Below are 26,409 nucleotides of genomic sequence, written 5' to 3'. Positions count from 1 at the left end.
GTTCCAACTTATCAACACCCTTCTTGAACTGTGGTGCCCAGAACTGGACACAGTACTCCAGGTGAGGTCTGACCAGAGCAGAATACAGTGGCACTATTACTTCCCTTGATCTAGATGCTATACTCCTATTGATGCAGCCCAGTAAAATGCTACAAGCCTAAGCCCAGAAACTTAATCTGTTACAACCTTCGAAGGTATGGAGGCTGGAAGCTCGGAGAAAAGAAAGCCTGGTCTAGGAGTCCAAACTCTGGACTAGCAGGCAGAACAGTATAGAGGGTTGGGGAGGCTTTGCATTTTACCAGGAAGGAGCACATTGCAAGCTCATTATTGAAATGCTTCACCTGCCATATTGCAATTTAAGAAAGAATGTTCAGAGCTTACTTCTGGTGTTAGTAGTGATGCTTTGTGACTGTACAACATCTAAGAGTTTGGCCTAGAGATTGCAGTGTCTTGTTGGCCTCCCTAGTAGTGCTGTGAGGACAAATCATAATACTAGAATAAAGGTACTTAATATAGATTCCATTTTTATTTTCCCAGTTACCTGCAGCACAGGCACCTATTATAGTGGAGAACATAATCAGTGCATTCCTTGCTCACCAGGAACATACCAAGACACAGAAGGTCAACTTTCCTGTGAACCTTGCCCAAGCAATGATGGACAGGGAGTAGCAGGTGCACGGAATGTGTCAGAATGTGGAGGCAAGTTGACTTTGATTCTACGTGTTGCATGCAGGAGTTGGGTATCAAGGCTGAGAACAGGGAGAGAAGGAAATCTGTGGTGCCCCCCACTGTCAGCGTTCCATTTCACTTCAGGTAGACAGTAGCAGGTCAGAAGATTCTGGGATGTGTTCTCGGGTAGCCTTGCCAACCTAGTTCTCATTTCACTGGTGTGGCAAAGCTGTGTTTGAGCTGCATCACTTTAGGCTACTCCATACAGACAGACAAACTCTTTCCATGGAGAAAATAATCTGATGTTCAGAATCGGTGTGGGACAAGTCTGGGACTTCCCAGAAACTTCTCTCATAATCAAGAACATGACGACATTAAAAGGCGTGTGAAACTGCCACTTCCCTCTAAGCATGGGGAGCAATTACAATGTTGTGTGCACAAAAAAGCTTGGGAATCAGGCTATTTTGTCATTAATCTGGAAAAGATTAATTGTAAGCCCACTTTTAGTCTGACCTGATATGAACTGGGCCAAGAAGGTGGGTCTTCCTGTCTCTCTGTTTATGAGGCATTTTTTTTATTGAGGGAGTTACTACAGACCTATTTTAGTGGCAGCATCTATTGTTATACATATATAAAATGTTGAGAGGACCCACTGATGTTGGACTTTTTTGTCCTATTCATTCTGCACCTTGGACTTTGTATCCTAAATTCCCATTCATGAGATCAGTTCATCTGCATCTCCAATAGATGTTTGGAGGGTGGCAATGCGAGAAAAGGCCTTTTCCGTGCTGGCCTCCTGATTGTGCAGTGCTCTCCTCAGGGAAGCCTGCCTGGTGCCAGTTTTGTCATCTTTCCGGCTCTAGGTGAATAAGTTTTTATTCTCCTGGAATCTGGGCACCATTGCTGATTGAGCTTTTGGTAGCTACTGGTTTTAGATTACTATTTCTTTGGATGAACACTTTTACTATTTCATATTTGTAGTGTTTTATTGATTTTGTTTATGTATTTTGTATTTTTTAAATTATAAATTGCTTTAGGACACTTCTGAATATGAAGTGACATATAAATATAATTAAAACAAACCCATATTGGGCATGTTTAAATTCTATTCATGTAAGTGAGAAACAGGAGTGCCAACTTGAATAAAATATTGGGGGGGGGGGGATAAGCCCCGCCCCGCATAATCAATCACAAGACACACACTCCATTTGAATGGCAATGCCCATCAACTTTGGGGAGTCCTGGCCCCCTCAAATATTTTATAGGGGGGCAAAAGGACCTTGGCCCCTAGGAGTTGGCTCCCATGATGAGAAACAATTAAGCATGTGCAAAACTGTCGCAATGAAATCAATGGCACCCTGCAGCTGCAATGATATGCACATTTACCTAGGAATGAGTCCCATTGGAATCAATGGGACTCACTTTTGAGCATGTCTGGGGAATCTTTGACTTTGCAGGTGCTGTTGGAGCACAGCTTCCGTCATCTTTGACCACTGGCCATGCTGGCCAAGGTTGATGGAACTAGAGTCCAACAACATCTGGAGGGCCAAACGTTCCTCAGCCTTTCTTTAAAGGATATGTGCACAGAGTCAGGCTGAAAAGGGCTTAACCTTGTTTAGATCATCCCTGTTTCAATAGCTGCAGAGTCCACACATTCACAGACTCTGCACTGCTCACTTAATAGATTTAAGTAAGCAGAGAGTGACTGGCGTTGCTGATCTCTCATCTGAGAGCTTCGACTAGTCCCTTAATCCTAAAGGACCACTTCCAGTTTACACCAAAGAAAGAGCAGGCAAAACTTTCGTTTCTAAATGTTTCTGATAAAAAAATATTCTTGCATTTCCGTAGAGAGGTAATAACACAGTAGAACTTCTCAATTTCTAGGGCAGTGTTCTCCTGGATATTTTTCTTCTGATGGCTTTAAACCTTGTAGACTATGTCCCCTGGGCACATATCAGTCTGAACCAGGAAGGACCCTCTGTTTTCCGTGTGGCGGGGGACTGGTGACAAAATACGAAGGCGCAATGTCGTTTCAGGACTGTGAAACAAAAGGTATGTTTTAAAGTTGACATAGGCGGCTGGGTTTCTGGGAGCTCAGTCTGTCCCTCTTGAGCTTCTCATCCTTCTCATATAGCCATTGCCCCGGCCTTTATCTTCAATTCATGCCCAGGATTTGGTCAAAATTCTTTTTAGACCCTCTTTCCCATTGTACACACAAACAGATGTTATTTGAGGGTTTTGCCCTAATGCCACCTAGCATTTTTCTTTCACACTACCATTTTTAATTTATTTCCCTCCAACTAATCCCTCTCAAAATCTAACATATTAAAGTACATATAAAATATTACTCCTGTCACTATATCTATCTATCATCTATCTATCTATCATCTATCTATCTATAATATTTATTATTTTAAAAAATCCTCTGTGTAACCTTTTGTGGTGAATGAAACTGCTGCCTTTATCGCCTACCTTCTGCAGCCACCAATCATTCCTGGTAAAATCTCTGTTTTCTCTGTAACAGCTGGGTTAACCTGTAGGCATAAGACAAGATTTTATTTTCAAGTTGAAGGAAACGTATTTACAACAATAAATTAGCAGACTGGATATTAAAACTCAGTGTGTTAGATAGTAAACAGGCATTGTTCACTTGTTATATCTTTGAGGCAGCATCTCCCCGCCTGAGCTAGTTTCCTTCCCTAAGCAATACTCTTATCTGGTTGCCCTTATCTTAACTCCTCCACGGCAACTCTATAAAAGCAGCATCCAAAAAGAAATGGGTCAACAGAAGTAAGAAGACTAAAACTTTTAGTTCAGATGGATTCACATGAAATGCAAGGAGTTTGTCAAAACGGCACCTGCAGTTCCACTTGCCTTGTGTCCAGGTGTCATTTTGGTTTGTTCCTCCCTGCGCTCACTGCCAGCAGCTAGCCAGGAAACTCTTCTTGCAAATGATGCTGTGACTTAAGGCGCTGCATGGCAGGCAGGGGGGACTCAGATGGTCCTGCTGTTTTTGACAAGACCCCTCTGCTCCTTATATGCAGCATGTAAAAGGTAAAGGTACCCCTGCCCGTGTCCGACTCTAGGGTTGTGCGCCCGTCTCACTTAAGAGGCCGGGGGCCAGCGCTGTCCAGAGACACTTCCGGGTCACGTGGCCAGCGTGACAAAGCTGCTCTGGTGAGCCAGCACCAGCGCAGCACACGGAACGCCGTTTACCTTCCCGCTATAAAGCGGTACCTATTTATCTACTTGCACTTAGGGGTGCTTTCGAACTGCTAGGTGGGCAGTAGCTGGGACCGAAAGACGGGAGCTCAACCCGCCGTGGGGATTCGAACCGCCGACCATACGATCGGCAAGTCCTAGGCGCTGAGGTTTTACCCACAGCGCCACCCGCGTCCCATGCAGCATGTAGTCGTACCCTAACATGTCTAGTGTGTCATCCATTCTTTGTGTCTTCACCGGTAATATATTAAAAAAAATAACGTGCCTTTATACTACACAGTTCATTGTTCTCCTGGCCACTACTACAACTCTACAACCCACAGATGTATCAGATGTCCTGTTGGAACTTATCAGCCTGAATTTGGTCAGAACTACTGCATCACGTGCCCTGGAAATACCAGCACTGATTTTGATGGCTCTACGAATGTTACACACTGCAAAAGTAAGTCATATTTCCTTGTGAACAGCTGAAGTCTATAAACTGCCAGTGCTTAAGCCTGTCATATAGTTATAGTCATTGTCTGGAAGATTTTGATTTTATTTTTTTTACAGTGTGGTGACACACTAATCACACATAATTTAGGAAACCTGAAAGTCTGCTTTTTTGGAACTGCCCCTACATGACAGGGGCAAAGCACAGAATTTAAACAGATCACTAGTTTTAACCAACCTACATATCTGGTCAGAAATTTGCTTTATTGGAAGGCACTGAGGAATGGCCTCCAACCCCTTCAGAGTAGGCGGCTGGCACATCTCAAGGCACATCCCTCTTGCTGCCCCTTGATGGCAGTCTGAAGGACCCAATTTAGCCTGATGGATGCCACTTGTGGACCCCTACTCTGAAGTCTGGAGTGTTTAAAACTGAAACATTGCAGTCCTCTTTGTGCATACGTGTGGATTACCTGTCTATATATCTACAGTGGTACCCCGCAAGACGAATGCCTCGGAAGACGAAAAACTCGCTAGACGAAAGGGTTTTTCGTTTTCTGAGGTGCTTCGCAAGACGGATTTTCCTAAGGGCTTGCTTCCCTAGACGAAACGGCCCTGCCTCTCGTGTCATGGCGACGGTCACTGCACGCACGCACGCTCGCTTCCCCGCTCCTCCGGCTCCCTCCCACCTTCCTGCTGACGGCTCTTCCGGCTCCCTCTCACCTTCCGGCTGACAGTTAGTGCCTCACGCCGCTGCCCACCCCCCTCGCGCGCTCCCCTCAGAGAGCCATTACCGCCAGCGCCTCTCTCTCCCTGGAGTCGCGCTCCTGAGCCCCGCCGCCCTCCAGCAGCTGCGTCGCACGGTGGCCACAACGTGCGGGTGAGTCTGAGGTACCGGCTGCGGCAGCTGTCCTGCTTCTCCCCACCACTCCCCGCCGTTGTCAGTGTTTAACTGCAGTGGTGCTACGCAAGACGAAAAACTCGCATAACGAAAAAACTCGCGGAACAAATTAATTTTGTCTTGCGAGGCACCACTGTATATCTAGACACAGAAAGATAAAGGCTTTCAGAAGATAGCATAGGCAGATTTGTACTTTTGAGATCCAGATCACGAAGTCACTCAGATAAGTTGCTGTAGTTGTTGTTCATAATCATTTATGAGGCACTTCTTGTTATGCAAAATGAGTTACGATTTTCGTCCTTTTCGTTCTCAGAGCAAGCTTATGAGGTAGGTCATAAAAATTCCCATTTTAGAAATAGGGCATTGAAAAATTAATTAGGCAGCTCACAGAGTCCATAGCTCAGTTTCTTACCATTCCTTCCCCTGTAGATCGACAGTGTGGTGGAGAACTTGGAGACTACACTGGCTACATTGAGTCTCCCAACTACCCTGGAGATTACCCAGCAAATGTTGAATGTATTTGGAATATAAGCCCACCCCCAAAGAGGCGGATTCTCATCGTGGTCCCTGAGATATTTCTTCCTATTGAAGACGAGTGTGGTGATGTTTTAGTAATGAGGAAAAGTGGTAAGTTGTTCTGCTGTCCTAGAAAAGGCATGAAAACACGTACAGTCATGCCTTGGTTTTTGAATAGCTTAGTTCTTAATAGTAATAATATATCTTTATTGTCATTGCCCCCTTCGGGGACAACAAAATTACTTGACTGCTCCATAAAAACACTAATTTAAACAATACAGTATGATACAGCAAGGGAGATTAGTTGACTTTCAAAGTCTGGGCTTCCCATTCAGGGCCGAGATCACTCTGGAGAAGAAGCTATTCTTAAGACGGCTCGTTCTTGTCTTCATCGTCCTGTATCTCCGTCCCGACGGCTCCTGAACACCCTCAAACTTGGAAGCGAGTGTTCCAGTTTGTGAACTATTTTTGGAAGCCAAACGTCCAGCGGGAGCTTCCGCAGCTTCCAATTGGCTGCAGGCGCTTCCTGCAGCCAATCAGAAGCCGCGCTTTGGTTTCCGAATGTTTTGGAAGCCAAACGGACTTCCAGAACGGATTCCGTTCGACTTCCAAGGTACGACTCTAGTGAGAATGTACATTCATAACTAAGCCAGAAGTGAATTGAACCTATTTCAGTGCTACATGGTGGCTGCTTGCAACTTGGTTTCACTGACTACATGGAGAGCTGGCCCTGATATTTGCTATTTAAACTCAGTAAATTCTGCAGACAGGAAATTGGAGTGTGCAGTCGAGAATGTTATTTAAACGACATACTCTTACACAGTTATATTTTAAAATGGCAGCTGTTCCTGATTTCTATTCCAACGGAGTGTTCCATGGAACAGTTTCTTGCCACATTACCTCCATGAGAACTTTTCAGATTGAACTATCGGTTACAAATTCCCCTGCTAATTCATAGCATTTCAGCCATGCACTAAGCATAGCATAGCATTGCCATTGCCCAACCCCAGCTCCAGATGGATCCCCCAAGAGGGGCATGTAAAATTGTCTGTCAGTTGAGCAATTGGCATGCGCATTGGGGGCGGGGGGGGGATGACCATCTACTGCAACAGGAGACTGTTCTGTATGGGTTGAGCATATTCATTATTGGTGTCATCTGGTCTTATGTGTACCAGTGCCTTTGGCCTGCCATCAGTTCTACAACCTTTATCAGCTTCAGGGCTGTGGGTTAGAGAGCTAATCTCTAATTGGGGAAGGGTCTCATCTCAGTGACAGTGAACGTGTCTATATGCAGAAAGTCCAAGGTTCAGTCTCCAACACATCCAGCCAAAATGATCTCAAGGAGGAGAGCTGGGAGAGACCTCAGAGCTGCTACCAGTTGGAGCTAATGGTACTGGTGGAAAGACCCAAAAGGTCTCAAACGGTACAAGGCAGATTCACGTGTTCCTCTACTGAAAATTGTACTGTTTGGAATGCCTGGTGTTTAACCCTTTCCCCAAAAATCTGCTATATGTTTGTTTTTCTTTTGCAGCTTCACCCACATCTATTACTACATATGAAACTTGCCAGACCTATGAAAGACCGATAGCATTCACCTCCAGGTCACGAAAGTTGTGGATTCAGTTCAAATCAAATGAAGGAAACAGTGGCAAAGGATTCCAAGTCCCCTATGTAACATATGATGGTGAGGCTTCTGCCCTTTCTCATCTCTGCAATACATGCAGGAAAGTAGTACAGAGGATAAAAATTAATCGCATATTTTTGGGGGCTTTCCTCTGCTGTCAAAACATCTTGCTGGCCAAACATTTTTTTTCCTTTCTGATTTGTTCCAGTATTTTTCAGCAATTGTATTTATTTTTCTTTATTCATTTGTTTTTATTATAGTTAATTATCTTCCATGCTGCTATATACATAATTATTTAATAAAGGTATAGGTATATCTTCTTCTAACAACTGAAAACCTTTCAGCTACTTTTGCTTTGGTTAAGTTGTTATTGTATGAATTGATTGGATTCAATGGTCTTAGGTCTGCATTGGAATGATTTCATACCTTTTAATAGTGAAGTCATAAATTCTAATAGCAAGCAAATGAAATTCAACACATTGGCTCAATTTACATAGAAACATGCCCCCCCCCCTTTATATATATACAAAACGTTGGGTGGAAACTTGAGAATACCTTTCTGGTGGTTTCTCCCAGGGTTAAGAACTCCTTGCCAAAGAAGACCCAACTAGACTCATCTCTGATTATTTTTTATAGCACACAAATACATTTTCCGTTAGACATGCCTTTGGCCCATAAGCTGGTTTGTAAATATGTAATGATTGTTGTTTTTTATTGATGTTTTACCTGTCTTGGTTTTTTAAACTTTGTGTTGTATTGTACTTTAGAATCATAGAATTGTAGTGTTGGAAGGGATCACAAGGGTCATCTAGTCCAACCCCCTGCAGAGCAGGAATCATTTTCTCAACATGGGGCTCGAACCCACAACCCTGAAATTAAGAGTCTCATGCTGACTGAACTATCCCAGCCACTTAAATTGTAGTTAGCCACCTTGAACAGCATTTGGTGGAAAGGCAGAATATAAAATTAACAAATAATAAATAAATGATCTGGATAAATCTCAGTGGTCCTTTTTTTCATATAACACCAAACCACTGTTTCTTATTATGGGGTTGAGTTTCAGGTTCATGTACTCCTCTTTTTCCTTTGGCACAGCTACAAAGATGAGACCGAAAGCTAATCAGAGATTCCCATTATGTTTGAAGTAGGAGAATTCTGATTAAACTATGGTTTGTTAACAAGCCCGATCATAAACAATGGTTCAATCCTGGCTTGGTTGAATAAGCCCAACTTTACCTGGTTTCCCTGATTTGGACATGATGAGGAAATTGAAAGCATTCAACCTCTTCCTTGTGACTGTGACAGAACTGGTTTGCAAAATATGCTTCAATATAAACTTAATTTAAACATAACACTAACCACATTTAATCCCAAAAAAGGAAAACAGAGAAGCTTGCACAAAAGAGGAGATTTTGACCTAGAACTTTGATTTTCTGAGTTGACCCACAACCTTGCATACACGTTTTCTCTCTTCCCCCAACCTCCTTACGTTCTCATTGAACTGGATAGTTATGTGAGTATATAAAAAGGTTGGCCTGTTATTTCCCTTACCCACCAGCTAATATGCTTTGCCTCGTGTCCAACGTGTTTAGGTTGAGTTGAACCAAATAAGGAGGCTTGATCAGGAGACACAATTTAGTTCAGGATAATAAGATAGTCTGACTGTATATAAAACATTCTGTGAACTTGAGCTGAGTGCTGCTCATTAGTCCCTGGACCCTAGAGACTTTCTGTCAGGTTAACTTGCTAACTTGTTCTTCTTGCTGCTTGCTTTTCAGAGGATTATCAACAGTTAATTGAAGACATTGTTAGAGATGGACGTCTATATGCATCAGAAAATCATCAAGAAATTTTAAAAGTTAGTAACCTTTTCTTTAAATTGCAATGTCCAAGCTGCTATTTTTCTTTCATTGTTTAGCTCTAACGCTGTGCATAAGTGATTGCAGTACTCCTAACAAGCAGAATCTTGAAGCCAGAAGCAATTTCTAAAGGGGAAGTACAAAATGGCAATGTGCTCAGCAGAGGGCGCCATGCAAAATATACCTTTGCTTTCTCTTTCTTTTTCTCTGTCCCTGCTTGCTATCTCTGTCTCTTGTCTCCCGCAGGACAAGAAACTGATCAAAGCGCTTTTTGATGTATTGGCACATCCTCAAAACTATTTCAAGTACACAGCGCAAGAATCAAAGGAGATGTTTCCAAGATCATTTATAAAGCTACTGAGATCAAAGGTTTCCAGATTTCTACGACCATACAAATAGATTCCTAGTGCTTTTCAAAAGAAAAAATTGTTCTGTTGCGTTCCTGTCAAATATTGTATTGTCTTCAACAGTAGGAACATTTTTGCTATTTTGAAGACTCATTGGCAGTCTTTATCTTAAATTGTATATTGAAGAATAACTATAATGTTTTATAATCTCCAATATTTTGAATGGGATTTTTTTTTTTTTACTTCAAAGAAGAAATCATTTTGGATTCCAGAATACACCCAGTTGAAGATCCAGATTTATTCCTGCACTAGTTTATTCTTGAAAAGCATTTGTTTTAGAGAACGTATCTCTACACCTTTTCTAGAAGAGAAAAATGATTTCTTCTAAGCAAGGAAGGAACCTGGTCAAAGAAACTACCTGCAAAGAAGAGTTGCGATATAAAGGAGTGTGTAGTATAAACTAATACTTGGATTTTGAATTGCACTTGAACTTTATATGTGAGATTTTATGGGGGAAATCTAAATTTCATTGTTTCCCATTGGTGGTTGTGGAGACTTTGTTCTAGGTATAAACCAAAAAATACAAAGAAGGGTAGGGGTAAAATTGGTGAGTTTATTATTCTAATATTTTGTTGGCCCTGTCACAATATTTCAAAAGTCTACTAGTGTCTAATCCTGCAGATACAGTTATGGAATTGTAGATAATTTGGTTTCACCAATGTTTTTTACAATAGGATGGAAGAGACTCGGGGGGGGGGGGTGATAGCCAGTTTTCTTGCCCTTAATCTAAATAGGTACAGTGGTGCCTCGCAAGATGAAATTAATTCATTCTGCAAGTTTTTTCGTCTTGTGAATTTTTCGTCTTGCGAAGCCCGGTTTCCCATAAGGAATGCATTGACGGTTTTAAGAAAAAGGCGCAAGACGTTTTCGTCTTGCAAAGCAAGCCCATAGGGAAATTTGTCTTGTGAAGCAACTCAAAAAACAAAAAACTCTTTCGTCTTGCAAGTTTTTCGTCTTGCGAGGCATTCGTCTTGCGAGGTACCACTGTACACTACTTCTGTCTGAGGGTACTTTAGGATTGCTATCTGAAGGTCATGTAAATACCGTTCACATCATAGAATTGTACCCAGCTAAGTCATACTCTGAATTAACCCATTGAAAATAATGCCTTCTGACTAACTCAAAACCATTCCTTTCAGTGGATATAGTCTGAGCTTGACTTAGTTCGATACAACCCAGCCTCTCCCCACCCACACTGTGGGTCACAATCCAGAGATCGTCTTGTACATGGTGGCAGCCCTGACGGTGAGGAAGGCTGTGGGAAAGGGATCTCTGCCAGTGGCACTTTCACCTTCCACGGTCAGCAGTGATTCAGTTGCAGGATTGGGGCCAGGTTACCAGATTGTGGCTTTGCTGTTGATCCACAGTAAGTTTCCCAAATGTGGAGTAATCTTGACATCTTATGATAAGAGACTTTGATGTAGCCAGAGCAGAAAATGCTGGTTTGGGGGTGAACCTATAAAATAGGTAGAAGTTGTTACTTTGTTGTTTCCGATATGCTGAATCCATCAATGGCTGGCTCATAAACCTTGGTCCGTTTTATCTTAATTCCGTGTGGCCGGCCTGCTGTTTCCCTATGTATGCATTACTTGATTATGACCGCTTTAGAGAGCAGGCCCCCAGCAGTACACCTCTTGCCAATGTTTGTATTGACAAGTGTTTCAAAAGAAATATTACAGACTGCACTGCATTTTTTAAAAAAATCATTTATCCACATACATGTATCATAAACATGGAAAAGCAAAGAAAAAACCTACTTGCAACCTCATTTTTCATCACCCAAATTGCAGTGTTTGATGGATAGAAACAATCCTCTTGCATCACTTTGTCCCCAATTCTTGCCATGTTGTGCCTACCACCTGTCAGATTATTGAAAGAGTTGTGGTCAGTGGGGAAGACGGTGCCATAGTCTCCCTGCAACGGCATCATGACAGTGGAGTGGCAAAGCAGTGGGCCAGTGGTGCTGTGCAAGACCATTCCATTGGCTCCGTTGGAGCACTGACTCTTAACTCTTCCCACCAGCCCCCTTTGGTTGAGAGGCTTTCACCTTTCTCCCAGTAGGCAGCCTGTGCTTGCTAGGCGTTACACACAGCTATTTGCCACAACTTGTGCAGAAATGGCATTGAGTAGGATCAAAACATAATGGGCGGGGTGGAGGCATGCCTGTCCTCAGCCTGAGCTTGGCAGGGCCGGTTGCCTCTCGTCCCAGGTTGTCAGCGGGACCCAGCTCTGCTGATCAGCTCCCATAGTGTTCCCCAACCAAGCAAGCTGGGATGGTGCGTCGGGCTTAAGATCGGAAGTCTTCGGGGCTAACAGATCCCCACCCAGTGCCACGTCAACCGCACTTGCCTCGGGAGTCAATAGAAGCTGTGGCCTGGCTTTACCAACACATGAGTCCCGCGTGTTGCATACCCGCTCTGATGGCCTCAGAGGCTTCCACAGTGCGCCTGCCATGTGACTGGGTCCAACTTACTGTCTTAAGAGGATTGTCTTTGGGGGTTATTTTCTTTTCTTTTGATTCAATATATTGCCTCAGGTTTGAGAGTGTGGTTTTTCATGTGTTTATCTTCCTCTGTCTTGGTTGGTGTGCAGTTTGTGTGCATCTATGTCTGTGTCCTGAGTTTTCCCGATCAGGGATGCGGGTGGCGCTGTGGGTTAAACCACAGAGCCTAGGACTTGCTAATCAGAAGGTTGGTGGTTCGAATCCCCGCGATGGGGTGAGCTCCCGTTGCTCGGTCCCTGCTCCTGCCAACCTAGCAGTTCGAAAGCACGTCAAAGTGCAAGTAGATAAATAGGGACCGCTGCAGCGGGAAGGTAAACGGTGTTTCCGTGCGCTGCTCTGGTTCGCCAGAAGCAGCTTAGTCCTGCTGGCCACATGACCCGGAAGCTGTACGCCGGCTCCCTCGGCCAATAAAGCGAGATGAGCGCCGCAACCCCAGAGTCGGTCACGACTGGACCTAATGGTCAGGGGTCCCTTTACCTTTACCTATTCTTCTCCTTAGAGCCACAGCTACTTACTTAGTGCTCAAATCTACTTCCCTCTTCTATGGGCTGGATTAGGAAAGGTTGCAGACCTCCATGGGCTACTTCCCTTGTTCAAATGTTGTTGTCTAATTTTCCATATTTCTGATTCTCCACCTCCCACAGCAAAGGTTTTGAATGGCTTAATGAGCATTTCTGATCAGGGTGCATGGCAAAGATGACCAGAGGCAGGGTTTGTTTTGGTTATGGCATCTCCACATTGGAAAGCTTGCTTGCATGCTCCCAGTCTGATTTTTCATTTTATTTTTTGGCGTTTGAGAAAGTTTGTGGGGTTTTTTTAATTTGCCAGAGTATTTCATCATGCTGTTTTAACTCCTATTTTCTGGTTCTGCCCACTTTTATTGCTGGTTGCTGCTGTTCATGTGTTTATCCTGTTTTACTATTGAACTTTTTGTTGTATAGATTTATTTTCTTGATTGACAAACCCCCCCCCCCCCCGAGACTTCTTTCTGAAGGCGGCTTATACATTTCCTAAATAAACAGAAACAAACCAGTAATCCTTCTTTCAACACTTATTCTGTATCTGAAGTCTCCATCCGTGCACTCGGCAGTCTGAAACAGGCAGCAAGCATGTGCGTGCCTCCCAGATATACATAAATATTGGAAAGTTATCTGGGTAAACTACCTCTCTCGTTATATGATATAGCTGCTAGCCTGTTGTGAATAATACGATTTCTTCTCCTTTATGTTCAACATTGTACCGGAGTCTGTAATATATTGCTTTTGAAAGATTGCTTAAAGAGAAAAGAGATGGGCGAACATCATTGTGTCTCAGGCTTGTGCCTGGAAGCAAATACAGTCAAGGAACAATATATAACAACAGATAGGTTATTGCCCAAAGGCTGTAAGGCAGCACTTAAAACATTTGTAAACAGGGCATCAAAAGTATATAGAATCAACACAAAGAAATAAACCTTTACTTCTACCAGTTTTCAATGTATACTTCTCTCATGTCTTGAATAACGTCAAAGGAATCAGATGAATAGTTGTTTCTTGTCTGAATAAGAACATTAAGTTTCAAATAGTAATGAGAAGACCAGTTTGGGGGCTATGAAAATACCTTTGGAGTTGAATTTAATTGTTGCAGTCCTTGTTGCTTACATGTGTTTTCAGTTGGCTTCCAGTTTTCTTTTATATACATAGCCTTAGTCCTCAGCTCTGTTGACCTGATGTCTCACAATGTTTTTGCGTCTTTCTTTTTTCCTTTTCGGATGAAATGGCCAAGTCTTTGGCCCAATCCATCCATTCCCATGGCACACTGGAGGGAGCAGGCTGCTGGGTGCAAATGACTTCTTATGTGAGCTGGATGGGAGCACCTTGTGCACCTAAGCTGACAGCATGTGTGGAGCCACCCTTCCTCCACCTTCCTCTGCCTCTCCTCCAGGACAGCCTCAGCATCCTCTGACTTACAGGTGGCTCCTTTTTACATGATGAACGTAGCTCCCTACCTTTGCTTCACTTCCACCGACCTGCCACCTGCCATTTTGTGGGGGAAACTTGAGTGCCGTAATTCCCTCATCTCTATCCCATCCCTCTGGTTACCAAGACAGCTCAATAGTCTTGGAAAGGAAATGTGCAATAAATATTTTTTAAAAAATGCTATCACAAATTTACCAATTTAGACAGCCCGTTGCCATTTGCGTTTTCGAAAACAACAAGAAACCCAAACAGCGAGGTAGCATATCAGCTCAGGGGTCCATCATAACAAAACAGTTTAACAGAGTTTTGATTTGATTTTTTTAAACGTTCCATTGATTCACCACCTGTTCTTTAATAATTAATTCATAAAATTTAATTACATGGGTACATTATAAAGCTTTAATACAGGTGCCTTTTGGAGATACTGGTATACATGTGAGAGATTACCATTAAATACACCACAGAAACCAGCAGTTCCTCGTTACAAGGGAAAGCCATCTGACTCTTTTATAATTCTCAGGCTCACTGATTAAAATTTGCCCTCATGAATGAGAATCCATGCCAGTAACAGTGTATGAACCAGGACATTGCCTGGGCATATAATTCAGAAATCATGGTATGGGAGAAAAATGGTCCTGTTCACACCGCTGTTAATAATAGTAAAAATAATAATTAATAATTCATTTGTTAGCTATCTGCACAAGCTTCTCAAGGAAGTGTACAATAAAAAATAGTAAAATAATAACAATGCAGGTGTATTTTAAAAAAACAATACAACATAGACAGCTGTGCCCTCCCCACCCAGCTAGAAGAACCTCTCTGATGTTAGGATGCAGAAAAGAAGTTTCTGGTTCACACCTTCACCCTCTTACGTTATTTTCGCAAAAATTCTTGATTGATATAACTTTGTTGTTATCACAAATACTTGCAACCCTGGAAATAGTTATATTGGGTAAATGAAATAGCGGGTGGGTGCGCGCACACACACACACAATGCATTTTTACAAATTACAACTTGCAGATAAAAATCATAGCTTATATCTAAATAGAAAATATACCTGGATCTTATTTAAAGAGCAAGCTCTTGCTGTGTTTATGGTTTCACTGATTTGTAGAGAACAATTAGAAATTAATTTGTGGAGACCTCATAAAAAGCCCTAACAAGTTGGTTGCTAAATTTGCAAATATTGGATTACAATGCAGCTATGCTAAGCACTTGAAAGTCCCATTGTTTATTGTGGATTAGGCATGTATGTAGCTCTCACATTTAAAACAATAGGACAAAGCATTTATTTTTGCTTGAATCGTGCCCGTTTTTTTTAAAAAGAAACCTGTAGCGCTTAATTTTTCAGCTTCGCCTTCCTTCCACTCTGCACTTATTGCTATCTTTTAAAAATATTGTTGGGATTATTTATTAAATTTGTATACCCCACCCCCTTCAGCCAATGATAACAGGGCAGTTCACAACACAAAAATACAAAACAAGAACACAAAATACATAATAAACCAAAAGCACAAGCAAACCAATAACCCCCTTCCCACAAACACATTTCAAAGACCATAGATTGTTCATGAGCCCAAGGCCACGTTATAGAGAAATGTTTTCATCTGGCTCCTAAAATTATGTAGCGAAGGCGCCAGGCAAGCCTTCCTGGGGAGAGCATCTCACAGATGGGGAGCCTCTGCAGAAAAGGCCCATTCTTGTGTCACCACCCTCTGGAGCTCTCATGGAGGAGGCAAACAAAGAAGGGTGAAGTCAACTACTCCTTGTTTTGTTAATTATCAAGTCCTGCTATCGGGAAACAGTTAATTGATTAGCAGGCTTGGAAGCTGGAAGACAGATGATATCCATACTCACAGATTTTTCTGCACACTAAAAATTGTGGGTTTGTGCATAGAACGCTATATGAAATAACAGTTTAAGTCATTTTTAAATATGCTTTCATCCTACACATTCATCCTGATTATTATTGCTTCCGTTGGTTTTTCAGAACAAATCCAGCTGTTATTTCAGAAGCTAACACCTGCCATCCCTCTTTTAATGCAGCCATGGAAATCATTGCCATAAATACTGGTGGTAGAGACAATTCTAAATGAGAACTTTCAGGATAGTTTTTTTTCTTAATCTATATAATGGAGTTTCACCCTAATTTCTGCAACAATTGTGCATCAATTTTTTCCCTCGCCGACATTCCTACACCACTACAGTCAGACGTTTTTGACCCATTCTCTTCTGAACTATTGTATAGTCAACGCCCAGTTTTAAAAGTTTTTCTGTCCGTGGATCTAAAGCCATGTTACCTTGTTATCAGAAGTCACACTGCATGTGAATTTAGTTGACATCTAGATGAATATTTTAAGGAATGGTCTCATGCCTCCCATGTTATGTTCGACCGCAAAAAGTAGGCAGAGGAATTGAAGGATGAAGTAAGGATATTGTGCAGCGCAGATTGTCTGTTCTTTGGGGCAGGAATCTGTTTTGTGTGTTCATGTTACGGATGGACGTTGTTTCAGGAAAATATAGTTCCGAATCAGATTGACAAAAGGATTTTCAAACACCCCCATAAGCAGTCTATTCAGCACCTACACCTTAAAGATTAAGTGCCACCTTGGGGGGGGGGGGAGTATGGTTCCGCACAGATATTCTATACATACTGACAACATGGGTTTGTATCCCTCAGGTTCCCATTTCAGAACAGACACAGTGCATACACGATATACACACACCATCATGGTAACACATCAATAACCCAAAAGCACACACCCAAAAACGCTCACTGATTATATATCATTTTAAAAATACCGTATTTTTTGCTCTATAGGACTCACTTTTTCCCTCCTAAAAAGTAAGGGGAAATGTGTGTGTGTCTTATGGAGTGAATGCAGGCTGCGCAGCTATCCCAGAAGCCAGAACAGCAAGAGGGATCGCTGCTTTCGCTGCACAGCGATCCTTCTTGTTGTTCTGACTTCTGAGATTCAGAATTATTTTTTTTTCTTGTTTTCCTCCTCCAAAAACTATGGTCTTATGGTCTGGTGCGTCTTATAGAGCGAAAAATACGGTAAGTGATTAATTCATTTTATGATCTCACTATAATCTGAATTCAGTTTTTTCCTGAAAAGAATGGTGGAAGCTAGCTTTAAAAACTTTATTTCATGAGGAATTGCTTTCTGAAAACACATAACGCATTGAGTGTATTTCAGTGCACCTTTGCTTAACAATTCATCTCCACAAGCCACATTCCCTCAGAGGAGTCTTCTTCATTTGTCCCTCAGCTGCATGTGGGGCAAAACCAGAGCAGTCCCAGGAGTAGATGGCAACAACACAAGGCGCAATTTCTTTTCTCTGCACCACCTAATTCTTGACGTACCTGTCGCCATATCTTTATTCATGCCAATCTGAGATTAGCACAGTTTTGTGACTCAGGAAAGCATAAATAGGCAGTTCACTGATGTTCTCTTCTCCTCCCCCCCCCCCTCCAGACTTGCCATTTCCTAGTTACAGCTGTATTTCTCACGGTTTCTAGGCTTACACACACACACCACGTTAAACCCCTTAAAGTGAACTGGGTGCTGTGTACAAAAAACACAGAAATGTGCCTTTTCTCACAGCAGGGCCTGTTCTGGGGTCCCATGTATGTGCAGAGGGTTGATCTGTGGCCCCACCATATAAACAAGAGTCTTGTGCAAATCAAACCTCAGAAGCAAATACTTAAGCATGTTTTAAAAAGTAATCCAGGATAAAAGAAGAACATTCTAAGCACTTGAAAAGAAAAATAAGATTTTCAGCCTACACCAGTAGTGGAACCCTAATTCTTATTGCAATAAAACCATCTTCAAAATTAGACTGAAAAGAATATTGTTTGGGTTGTAGTTGTCCTTTAAGTAGATAGATGCACAGGAAGACAAAAATATTCAGCAAAACCATGTTTATCTGAGTACCTACACTTCACAATTGCTCTTTCCTTTATTTATTCTGCTTGTACCATTCTGCTTTTAAATCCTTGATGTCATGTAATATATAAACAATTATATCGTGTACATACAGAGATACCTTTTAGGTATTCTAATTAGTTTAGATATTTACAATTGTCAACACAAATGCCAGAATTATTCCAAATACCTTCATAAGATATTTTACCGCATTGTAATTCAAGTGTCAGGGCTGCAATCAAGAAACGACATTATTTAAGACTTGTATTTCTCATTCATTTACTAACTTAGTACTCTTTGGAACATATCTGGAGATGTTGGTACCACGAGGACGGTGGCTTGATTTGCATATTAGGAAACCATTATCCACGAAACGTGCTTTTTTTATATATATAAAAAAAGACTGAAAATATTTTAACTTTTTTCTACTTTAGTGATGTAAATAGTGTTCCATATATTGTACTTTACACTGAGGAATAAATTTTAGGACATTGGATATATATATGCTTCATTGTGATAGACATTGAATATTACTCCTCTTTATACTGGTGGAAGAAAAGTTCTATATGTGTGGGACGGCTTCTTGTGGATGAAAAGGCAGGAAAAGGCAGGAAAGTATTTTTTAATATTACTTTGAATGCCTGTATCCCTGGAGCAGAGTGGGCCAGAGTAGCTTTGGGTGACAACCACATGGATTTTATATATATATATATATATATATGCAGGTTTTGGTGTCCTCGGGTGTCTTCCCGTGTAAAAGTTGGGGTGTCTAGGCGACGTTTCGACGAGGTCTCACTCGTCATCTTCAGGCTGGTGCTTTCGGCTTCTTGTTACTGGAACAGAGCAGGATCTCAGTGTTTGAGTTCCTATAAATACTGTTGAGGAGGTGTGGTGTATAGCCTCCAATGTTCTGGGCAGAGAGGAGGTTCCCAGGCTAGTGTGCCTTTTCTTCTTTTGTTCCTTAATTACTTGAGGGATATCTTGAGTGATTTCTTGAGTGATTTCCTGAATCCCACTTAGGTGGGTCATTAGGTGTGGATTAGTTGCTAAAGCCTTCGTGTCTTGAACTCTTGAACTTTGTGAAGAGTTTTTCTGAGAAGATGGCTGTACAGCACTTGGTTGTGCTCTGGCTTGGCTTCGTGTATAGGGGCGAGCTGTGGTTTTGTGGCCTGTGCCAGCCAGATCTGTGTAGGGATTGCAGGGGGGTGCAGCATCCGGAGGTGCCACCCTGGTTTGGCTACTGGATGGTGTCTGTAATTTATCTGTGGAGAGGGTCTGGGTTTGGGTCTGGTGTGGTTGATTGGTGATGGCGTTCTGTGTGCCTCTGGATCTGGTGTCAGATTTTGTGGGGAGGGCTAATTTCCAGATGTCTGGCAAGCGGGATGTGTCGTCACGCTTGTTCATGTTGTGAGGGTGTTTCTCTATCTCGATGGCTTCCATGATTATTCTCTTGTGGTGATGTTCCATGTTAAAGAGCAATTTGGAATCTGCAAAATTAATTTCGTGTCCTGTTTCTTTCATGTGTTGGAAAAGAGAGGAAGTTTTTTCTTCTTTTTTGACGGCATTCTTGTGTTCTGCGATCCGTGCATTTATTCGTCTGTTTGTTTGTCCAATGTACGTGGCTGGGCAGACTTTGCAGGGTATTTCATAGACCCCTTGGTTTTCCAACTGAATTTTATCCTTGGGGTTTCTGAGGATATTGGCTATTTTTTGGTTGGTGCAAAAGGCTGTTTTGATATTGTGTTTATGGAGGATTTTGCTAATTTTATCTGTAGTGCCCTTGATATAAGGAAGGAGGGCTATGCCATTGTTTTCTTCTGTGTCTTGGTTTTTGGGGGGTGTTTCTTTTTGGATTAGCTTCGTAACCCTCCCCACAAAATCTGACACCAGATCCAGAGGCACACAGAACGCCATCACCAATCAACCACACCAGACCCAAACCCAGACCCTCTCCACAGATAAATTACAGACACCATCCAGTAGCCAAACCAGGGTGGCACCTCCGGATGCTGCACCCCCCTGCAATCCCTACACAGATCTGGCTGGCACAGGCCACAAAACCACAGCTCGCCCCTATACACGAAGCCAAGCCAGAGCACAACCAAGTGCTGTACAGCCATCTTCTCAGAAAAACTCTTCACAAAGTTCAAGAGTTCAAGACACGAAGGCTTTAGCAACTAATCCACACCTAATGACCCACCTAAGTGGGATTCAGGAAATCACTCAAGAAATCACTCAAGATATCCCTCAAGTAATTAAGGAACAAAAGAAGAAAAGGCACACTAGCCTGGGAACCTCCTCTCTGCCCAGAACATTGGAGGCTATACACCACACCTCCTCAACAGTATTTATAGGAACTCAAACACTGAGATCCTGCTCTGTTCCAGTAACAAGAAGCCGAAAGCACCAGCCTGAAGATGACGAGTGAGACCTCGTCGAAACGTCGCCTAGACACCCCAACTTTTACACGGGAAGACACCCGAGGACACCAAAACCTGCATTCCTGTACCCGTGAAAATCTACGAAAGCATATATATATATATATATATATATATATACACACACACACACACATACATACATACAGGGACCTGGGTGGTGCTGTGGGTAAAAGCCTCAGCGCCTAGGACTTGCAGATCACATGGTCGGCGGTTCGAATCCCCGCAGCGGGATGCGCTCCTGTCGCTCGGTCCTAGCGCCTGCCAACCTAGCAGTTCGAAAGCACCTCCGGGTGCAAGTAGATAAATAGGGACCCCTTACTAGCAGGAAGGTAAATGGCGCTCCGTGTGCTGCGCTGGCTCGCCAGATGCAGCTTGTCACGCTGGCCACGTGACCCGGAAGTGTTTCTGGACAGCGCTGGCCCTCAGCCTCTTGAGTGAGATGGGCGCACAACCCTAGAGTCTGTCAAGACTGGCCCGTACGGGCAGGGGTACCTTTACCTTTTATATATATACACTGCTTCCCATCTCTTGCTCTTGAGCACTTCCCTCCTTGGTTGAGCAACTGTACCAGAATAGAGCTCAGCTAAGATAAAAGCACTTGGGGAAGCCACTGGGGTGCGTTCCGCTTTCCTCCTTGCAGGGCTGCTACCACCATGTGTATTTTTACTCCCAGGTCACAGTGACAGCCACCTTGGGCCCATTGAGGAAGTGCGATAGGATTGTGCATATATGTGAAAGGCAGAAATAAAATGGTTCCTTTCCTAACTTTAAAGATGAAATGATTAGGTAGTTTGGGGTGGGGTTTTTTGAGGGGTTGGGAAGGATGTGGTCAGGTAGGCTTAAAACTGAATGGGTTGCACCTGTTTGAATGTGTGTGCATATGTAACTACCGGTACACAAATTTTGTTGAAATCAACCTAGAGTAAACAAATATAATAAATGATCATAATATTGTTTCCTGATTCAGTACTTATCAAGTAAAATCAGCATAATGAAAATTACACAAATCCATTTTTGATCCCTCTTCAAGTACCAGGAGTGAGTGCCCTAAGAGTTGAAGCGATTTGGAGTAAATACTATAATCTGTGGGGACGCGGGTGGCGCTGTGGGTTAAAGCCTCAGCACCTAGGGCTTGCCGATCGAAAGGTTGGCGGTTCGAATCCCCGCGGCGGGGTGCGCTCCCGTTGCTCGGTCCCAGCGCCTGCCAACCTAGCAGTTCGAAAGCACCCCCGGGGGCAAGTAGATAAATAGGGACCGCTTACTAGCGGGAAGGTAAACGGCGTTTCCGTGTGCGGCTCTGGCTCACCAGAGCAGCGATGTCACGCTGGCCACGTGACCCGGAAGTGTCTGCGGACAGCGCTGGCCCCCGGCCTCTTGAGTGAGATGGGCGCACAACCCTAGAGCCTGGCAAGACTGGCCCGTACGGGCAGGGGTACCTTTACCTCTTTACTATAATCTGTGGCTACATGGGGGAATGCAAAATAGGCCATGCAATAAACATAAATTTCACCTGCACCATTCCAGAAATTAGTTCCTCTATCTGAAATACCCTGAGAAAACACAATAACTCTGATTTGTGTACAAGTAACAGTTCTTACCCGACAAAACTTCTGTGAGCATCTCTTTGAAATGTGACTTGTAAAGGCCAAAGGCCAGTTTAAGTTACCCATTTCTGTGCTTTGTAAATATTTCATTTAATTATGCAAATTCTGTGAAATGGAATCAACTAGTCTGACATGGAAATCAACACAATCAATTCTTTGGAATTAGAATTTGCTCCCCCACAACACTCTCTTGAGGGGGAAAGACCCCCGGCAACTGTATCTGTTAAGACATCTGCAAAAAATTGCCCATTGCGTTGGATTGAAAGGGAGCAAGAGGGAAAAACGCGGGGTGGGTAGCAGCAGAACCAGCTAAGTGGGGACACCATTCAGGAGCTTTAGCCTAGTTCATGTCGCATAAAATGTAGCTAAATGTTAACATTACATTTTCCTATGCTGTTGACTCTAGGTGATCCTCCTTTCATGAGGCAAGGTAAGGTTGCTACCTCAGGATACTATGAAGCATAATAAATTTACCTTAAAGATAGTGGGTTTAACATGTATTTAAAGCTGCCAATGGAGTGGCAAATGAAATGTCTCTGAAACAGAGTTGGGCCCATGGGCTGGAGGGGTTTTCCTCGGGGCAGTCCAGTGCCCTCTTGGCAGCTGTTCTTTGTTGCCATCACATCAATTGTGAGTAGACGTGTGGGATGTTGTAGAGAAGGCTGATAATGGGAACTCGGCTAAATGCATTGGAAGAACAGAAGGTTAAGGCTAATTTCAGCTATTAAGATTGGGTGAGGAAGTAAGGAAGGAAGAAAAAGAATGAAACATCAGGAAAGATCTGCACAGAACAATTGCAGTGGGAATAGAACTATCTGGCAGGTTCCCAAATCTTCACTTATGACAAAAAGTAGTTGTACCTACTGGAAAGGTAGATTAGTTTGTCTGGTACAGATACCTTGAGTTACAAACGCCTCAGGTTACAAATGTTTCAGGTTACAAACTCCGCTAACCTGGAAGAGTTACCGGTACCTCGAGTTGAGAACTTTGCCCCAGGATGAGAATGGAAATCATGTTCCGGCGGCGCAGCAGCAGCAAGAGGCCCCATTAGCGAAAGCACGCCTCTCGTTAAGAACAGTTTCAGGTTAAGAACGGACCTCCGGAACGAATTAAGTTCTTAACCTGAGGTACCACTGTATAGCATTAATGGGGCCCCACTCTGGCACACTTCTTCCCTCCTGTGTCTCCACGGTTGGCTTTCAGTTAATGATTCGTTGCAGAAAATAGGTTAACATTATTCTGAGTTTCAGTTCCAAACTCTTCGTGATTGGCAGGTATGCAAAACTGAAGAGGGTACCAGCCTATTTCCTGTAAAAGCTACTCGTGCCTTCATCCACTAAAGATGCAAGGAAGCTCAACCCAGTGATGCTACACTGGCAAAGCAAAATTTAGTGATGCCTTGTCTCAATAAGGTACATTAAGAACTTTACCTTACCTTTACATTAAGAACAAGTCCATTACTCCTTACAAAAGGCTTCCTACCGGGACATGCATTTTTCTGGGTTCCTATCAATTACTGGGCATGAATAAAAATCAGAATGAAAACCTTTGTAGATGCTGCTGGTACTTCTAAGCTTTATTTTCAGTGTAAATTATGTACACATTACTGTTTTCCACAGGTACTGTATCATGGTAGGTTAGAACAACGATAGTGAATAAATGTATAAAGTTTGGTACTTAGAATATTATTTTTTTTAATGGTCTGAGCTTTACCAACATTTTAACTATACCGCCCAAAACTGTCATTGAAATGGTTGTTGTACATGTACCTTATTAACTCAACATCTCTCTTCACGTCTGTATATGAATAGCTTGGTTTCTATGTCAGAGCTCAAAAGGAAGCATGTAATGATTTTTGTTGTTAAATCGCTTTCATAATAAATCTAAAATTAGATAAAAGGTCTTTGGCATTCTTCATTCTGCTATGCAGGTGGTCTGGATAAGCACCTATTAATAACTGTCGTCGTCAGAGGAGCACCACCAAGAGGCCGTGGGAAAGCGGACTATATTTTGAACAGTGGGCATTTAAGAAAACCGAGCTCAATTCCTTCATCTAAGTCATTTAAAGAGAGGTTGAACAACATTGGGCTCAGGACAGAACCTTGCAGCACCCCACAGTCACTTTTTTCCAAGGTGATTGAGGAACCATTAATGAGTACTCTTTGGGTTCGCTCGGCCAGCTACAAATCCACCAAACAGTGAAAGTGAGAGGGTGTTTCCTTTGCTCCTGAGCTGCCCTACCCCTCAGTCTTTTCTTACATATTTTTCTCCCGCTATTAATCTTTTCTTTCTCTTTGCACCGACCTTTTCATTCTTTCTCCTTAAAGCTCTAGTTGGGGCTTGCAAAAGAGCAACAGACTTCCTCAAACCCTGTCTTTGCTATTTGTTCACTCCCCCCTGCCATTCAGTGCACACTCTCAGCATGCTCAATGCCCAGTATTTCATCAATGAGAAAAGTTGGTTGCCTATGTTTTTTGCTTTCTTGGAGAAGTGCTCCTCTTGTCGTCTGTCCCTGCCCTGCACATTCAGAAGAGACACAGAGAGAATTTCAGCTGGGAATGAGGAAGAGGAGCCAGTTCAGAGAACTACTACACATGTAATCATCCCTGTTGGTTTGGGTCACAAAACTTCTCCATCTCATAGTCTGGTCTTTCAGATTAACCAGAGCAGCCATAGGCCTGGACTGAGTCTGAGCTAGGCTATTGAGAAGCCCTCTGGAAAACCTTCATGGGTTGCCATTTGATTCTGCAGACAATACAAAATATTCTGGCACAGGGAACTGAGCAGACCGTCCTGCCAAGAGCAGAGCACGCTGAACACAACTGCTCATCTGGCTCTGAATCTGCTCTGACTCCACCGAGTCGCCTGGCTAAAGGAGCAACTTGCACAGAGTTTTGTTGTGGAATTTAAGTGTGTGTGTGTGTGTAAAAGGCAAAACTATAATTTTAGCAGAGAACTGGCAACATCTGAACATTTAATGGGGAAAGGGGAGAAAAGAACATTTTCTAAACTTTATAAGATAATAACAGGAAAAAAATGATCACATTTCAGAGATCCGATACATAAAAAATGGAATAAAGGTTTTCTAATGAACAGTCCTGAAGGAAAGTCATCTTTAAACTGCATTACTCTTCTCTATGTAAATCAGCTCTGAAGAAAATTGTATTAAAATGGCTGAGTGGCATTGGTTACCCTCGAAGTCAAAGACTAAAAGGGAGATAGGAGATGAGGTCTGCCCTGTGACATTTTTCTAAACAGAGAGAGAGCTACTACAACAGCAAATTGTCATCAGAACCTAGCACTCTGAAGGGATGAGCAAAAAGACATCCAAGGGCAAGGAAAACTGTCGCTGCTAGAGATACATTTTGGAGCTCCTTGCTCACCACGACAAGCACGAGCCAAGCTTTGTGCCTGATGCTACAGCAGGAGTGCCTGTCCTGTTTTGCCACCCGAGGCCTGCCCTGTGGGATTCTGCTACCTGAGGCAGTTGCTTCAGTCTACCTTATGCCAGGGCCAGCCCTGCTGCACAGGGATGTTTTCAGACAGGAATGTCGGAGGGGAGAGTAGTTACCTTGCCACTTTTCAAAAAGCCCGTTAAGTATGCCCTTCACTCATGAGCCCACAAACCCTGAAACACTAACACCATATAGTGTGCATAAAGACCACTTCCCTCTTACACAATTCCATTTTTTCTGGTGTTCTTGGTGGCTGTGGGTAGCAACTCTCGTGATTGTGGCTTACACCCCTTTTGTATGGCAGCGGCCATTGCTATGGGCTTGGCAAACATGACTTTGACATCAAAGGCATTGACAGGTGGTCAAAAAAAGGCACCGTGATTGGTAACAAACCATATTTATACCAAGCTATATAAAATCTATCCTAACATTTGCTTCTTATGGGGGGGGGGGGTCCACATTTTGGTAAACAGCAAGACCATGTAGGATGTACAGTATATTAAAAACATTTTGGATACACCATCCACTTAAGATCACTCTGTGCAATAGAAACATGGGTTAAAAGAAAGATGGATTGTGCCTGGCTAAGTGGGAGATAGTGCAATAATGTTTTTGTGTGGCTCCCATGAATTTCAGCAGAGTGGGCTTAGACCTAAAGGATGACAACCTGTCTGTATTGGGTAGCTTTCAGCAGCTTCAATGTCAAGCTGACAGTCGGCGTGTTTTGAAGGCTTTGATATTACATAAAGGACAAGATAAGCAACAATAATTGGCTATTGATTAGATTTGAGATTGCACCAGAAAATACGCATAAGCCATGAAAAGAGACTGGATAGACAATCTTGGATCCAGAAGAGGATTCCGCAAAATTGGGGGGGTAGTGGTGATTTT

At 42.8% G+C, this 26,409-nt stretch overlaps 1 protein-coding gene and 2 long non-coding RNA genes across 5 annotated transcripts in view; 2 read left to right on the top strand and 1 right to left on the bottom strand.

The window, feature by feature from the left end:
• Positions 1-10,106, top strand: part of SCUBE1 (signal peptide, CUB domain and EGF like domain containing 1) — a 194,684-nt gene extending 184,578 nt beyond the window's left edge. For all 3 annotated transcript variants that reach the window (XM_083440729.1, XM_083440728.1, XM_083440730.1), the window contains 7 exons: positions 538-699; positions 2,554-2,721; positions 4,172-4,333; positions 5,651-5,848; positions 7,269-7,421; positions 9,140-9,219; positions 9,467-10,106. In XM_083440729.1, coding sequence (XP_083296855.1) covers positions 538-699; positions 2,554-2,721; positions 4,172-4,333; positions 5,651-5,848; positions 7,269-7,421; positions 9,140-9,219; positions 9,467-9,619 — 1,076 coding nt within the window. In that variant the 3' untranslated portion in view covers positions 9,620-10,106. The remainder of the gene's footprint in view (positions 1-537; positions 700-2,553; positions 2,722-4,171; positions 4,334-5,650; positions 5,849-7,268; positions 7,422-9,139; positions 9,220-9,466) is intronic.
• The window catches only part of LOC310677773, a 207,748-nt gene that overhangs the window by 131,459 nt on the left and 49,880 nt on the right, over positions 1-26,409 (bottom strand). The gene's annotated exons all lie outside the window — the stretch shown is intronic.
• Positions 10,620-18,580, top strand: LOC310677767. Its single transcript, XR_014511427.1, has 2 exons — positions 10,620-16,892; positions 17,153-18,580. It is a non-coding gene; the product is annotated as an uncharacterized lncRNA (long non-coding RNA).

This window comes from Podarcis tiliguerta (assembly GCF_965153285.1).
Source record: "Podarcis tiliguerta genome assembly, chromosome: 5".
Lineage (NCBI taxonomy): Eukaryota > Metazoa > Chordata > Lepidosauria > Squamata > Lacertidae > Podarcis > Podarcis tiliguerta.
Note: the sequence above shows the minus strand (reverse complement) of the source record. Positions and strands in the feature narration are given on the sequence as shown.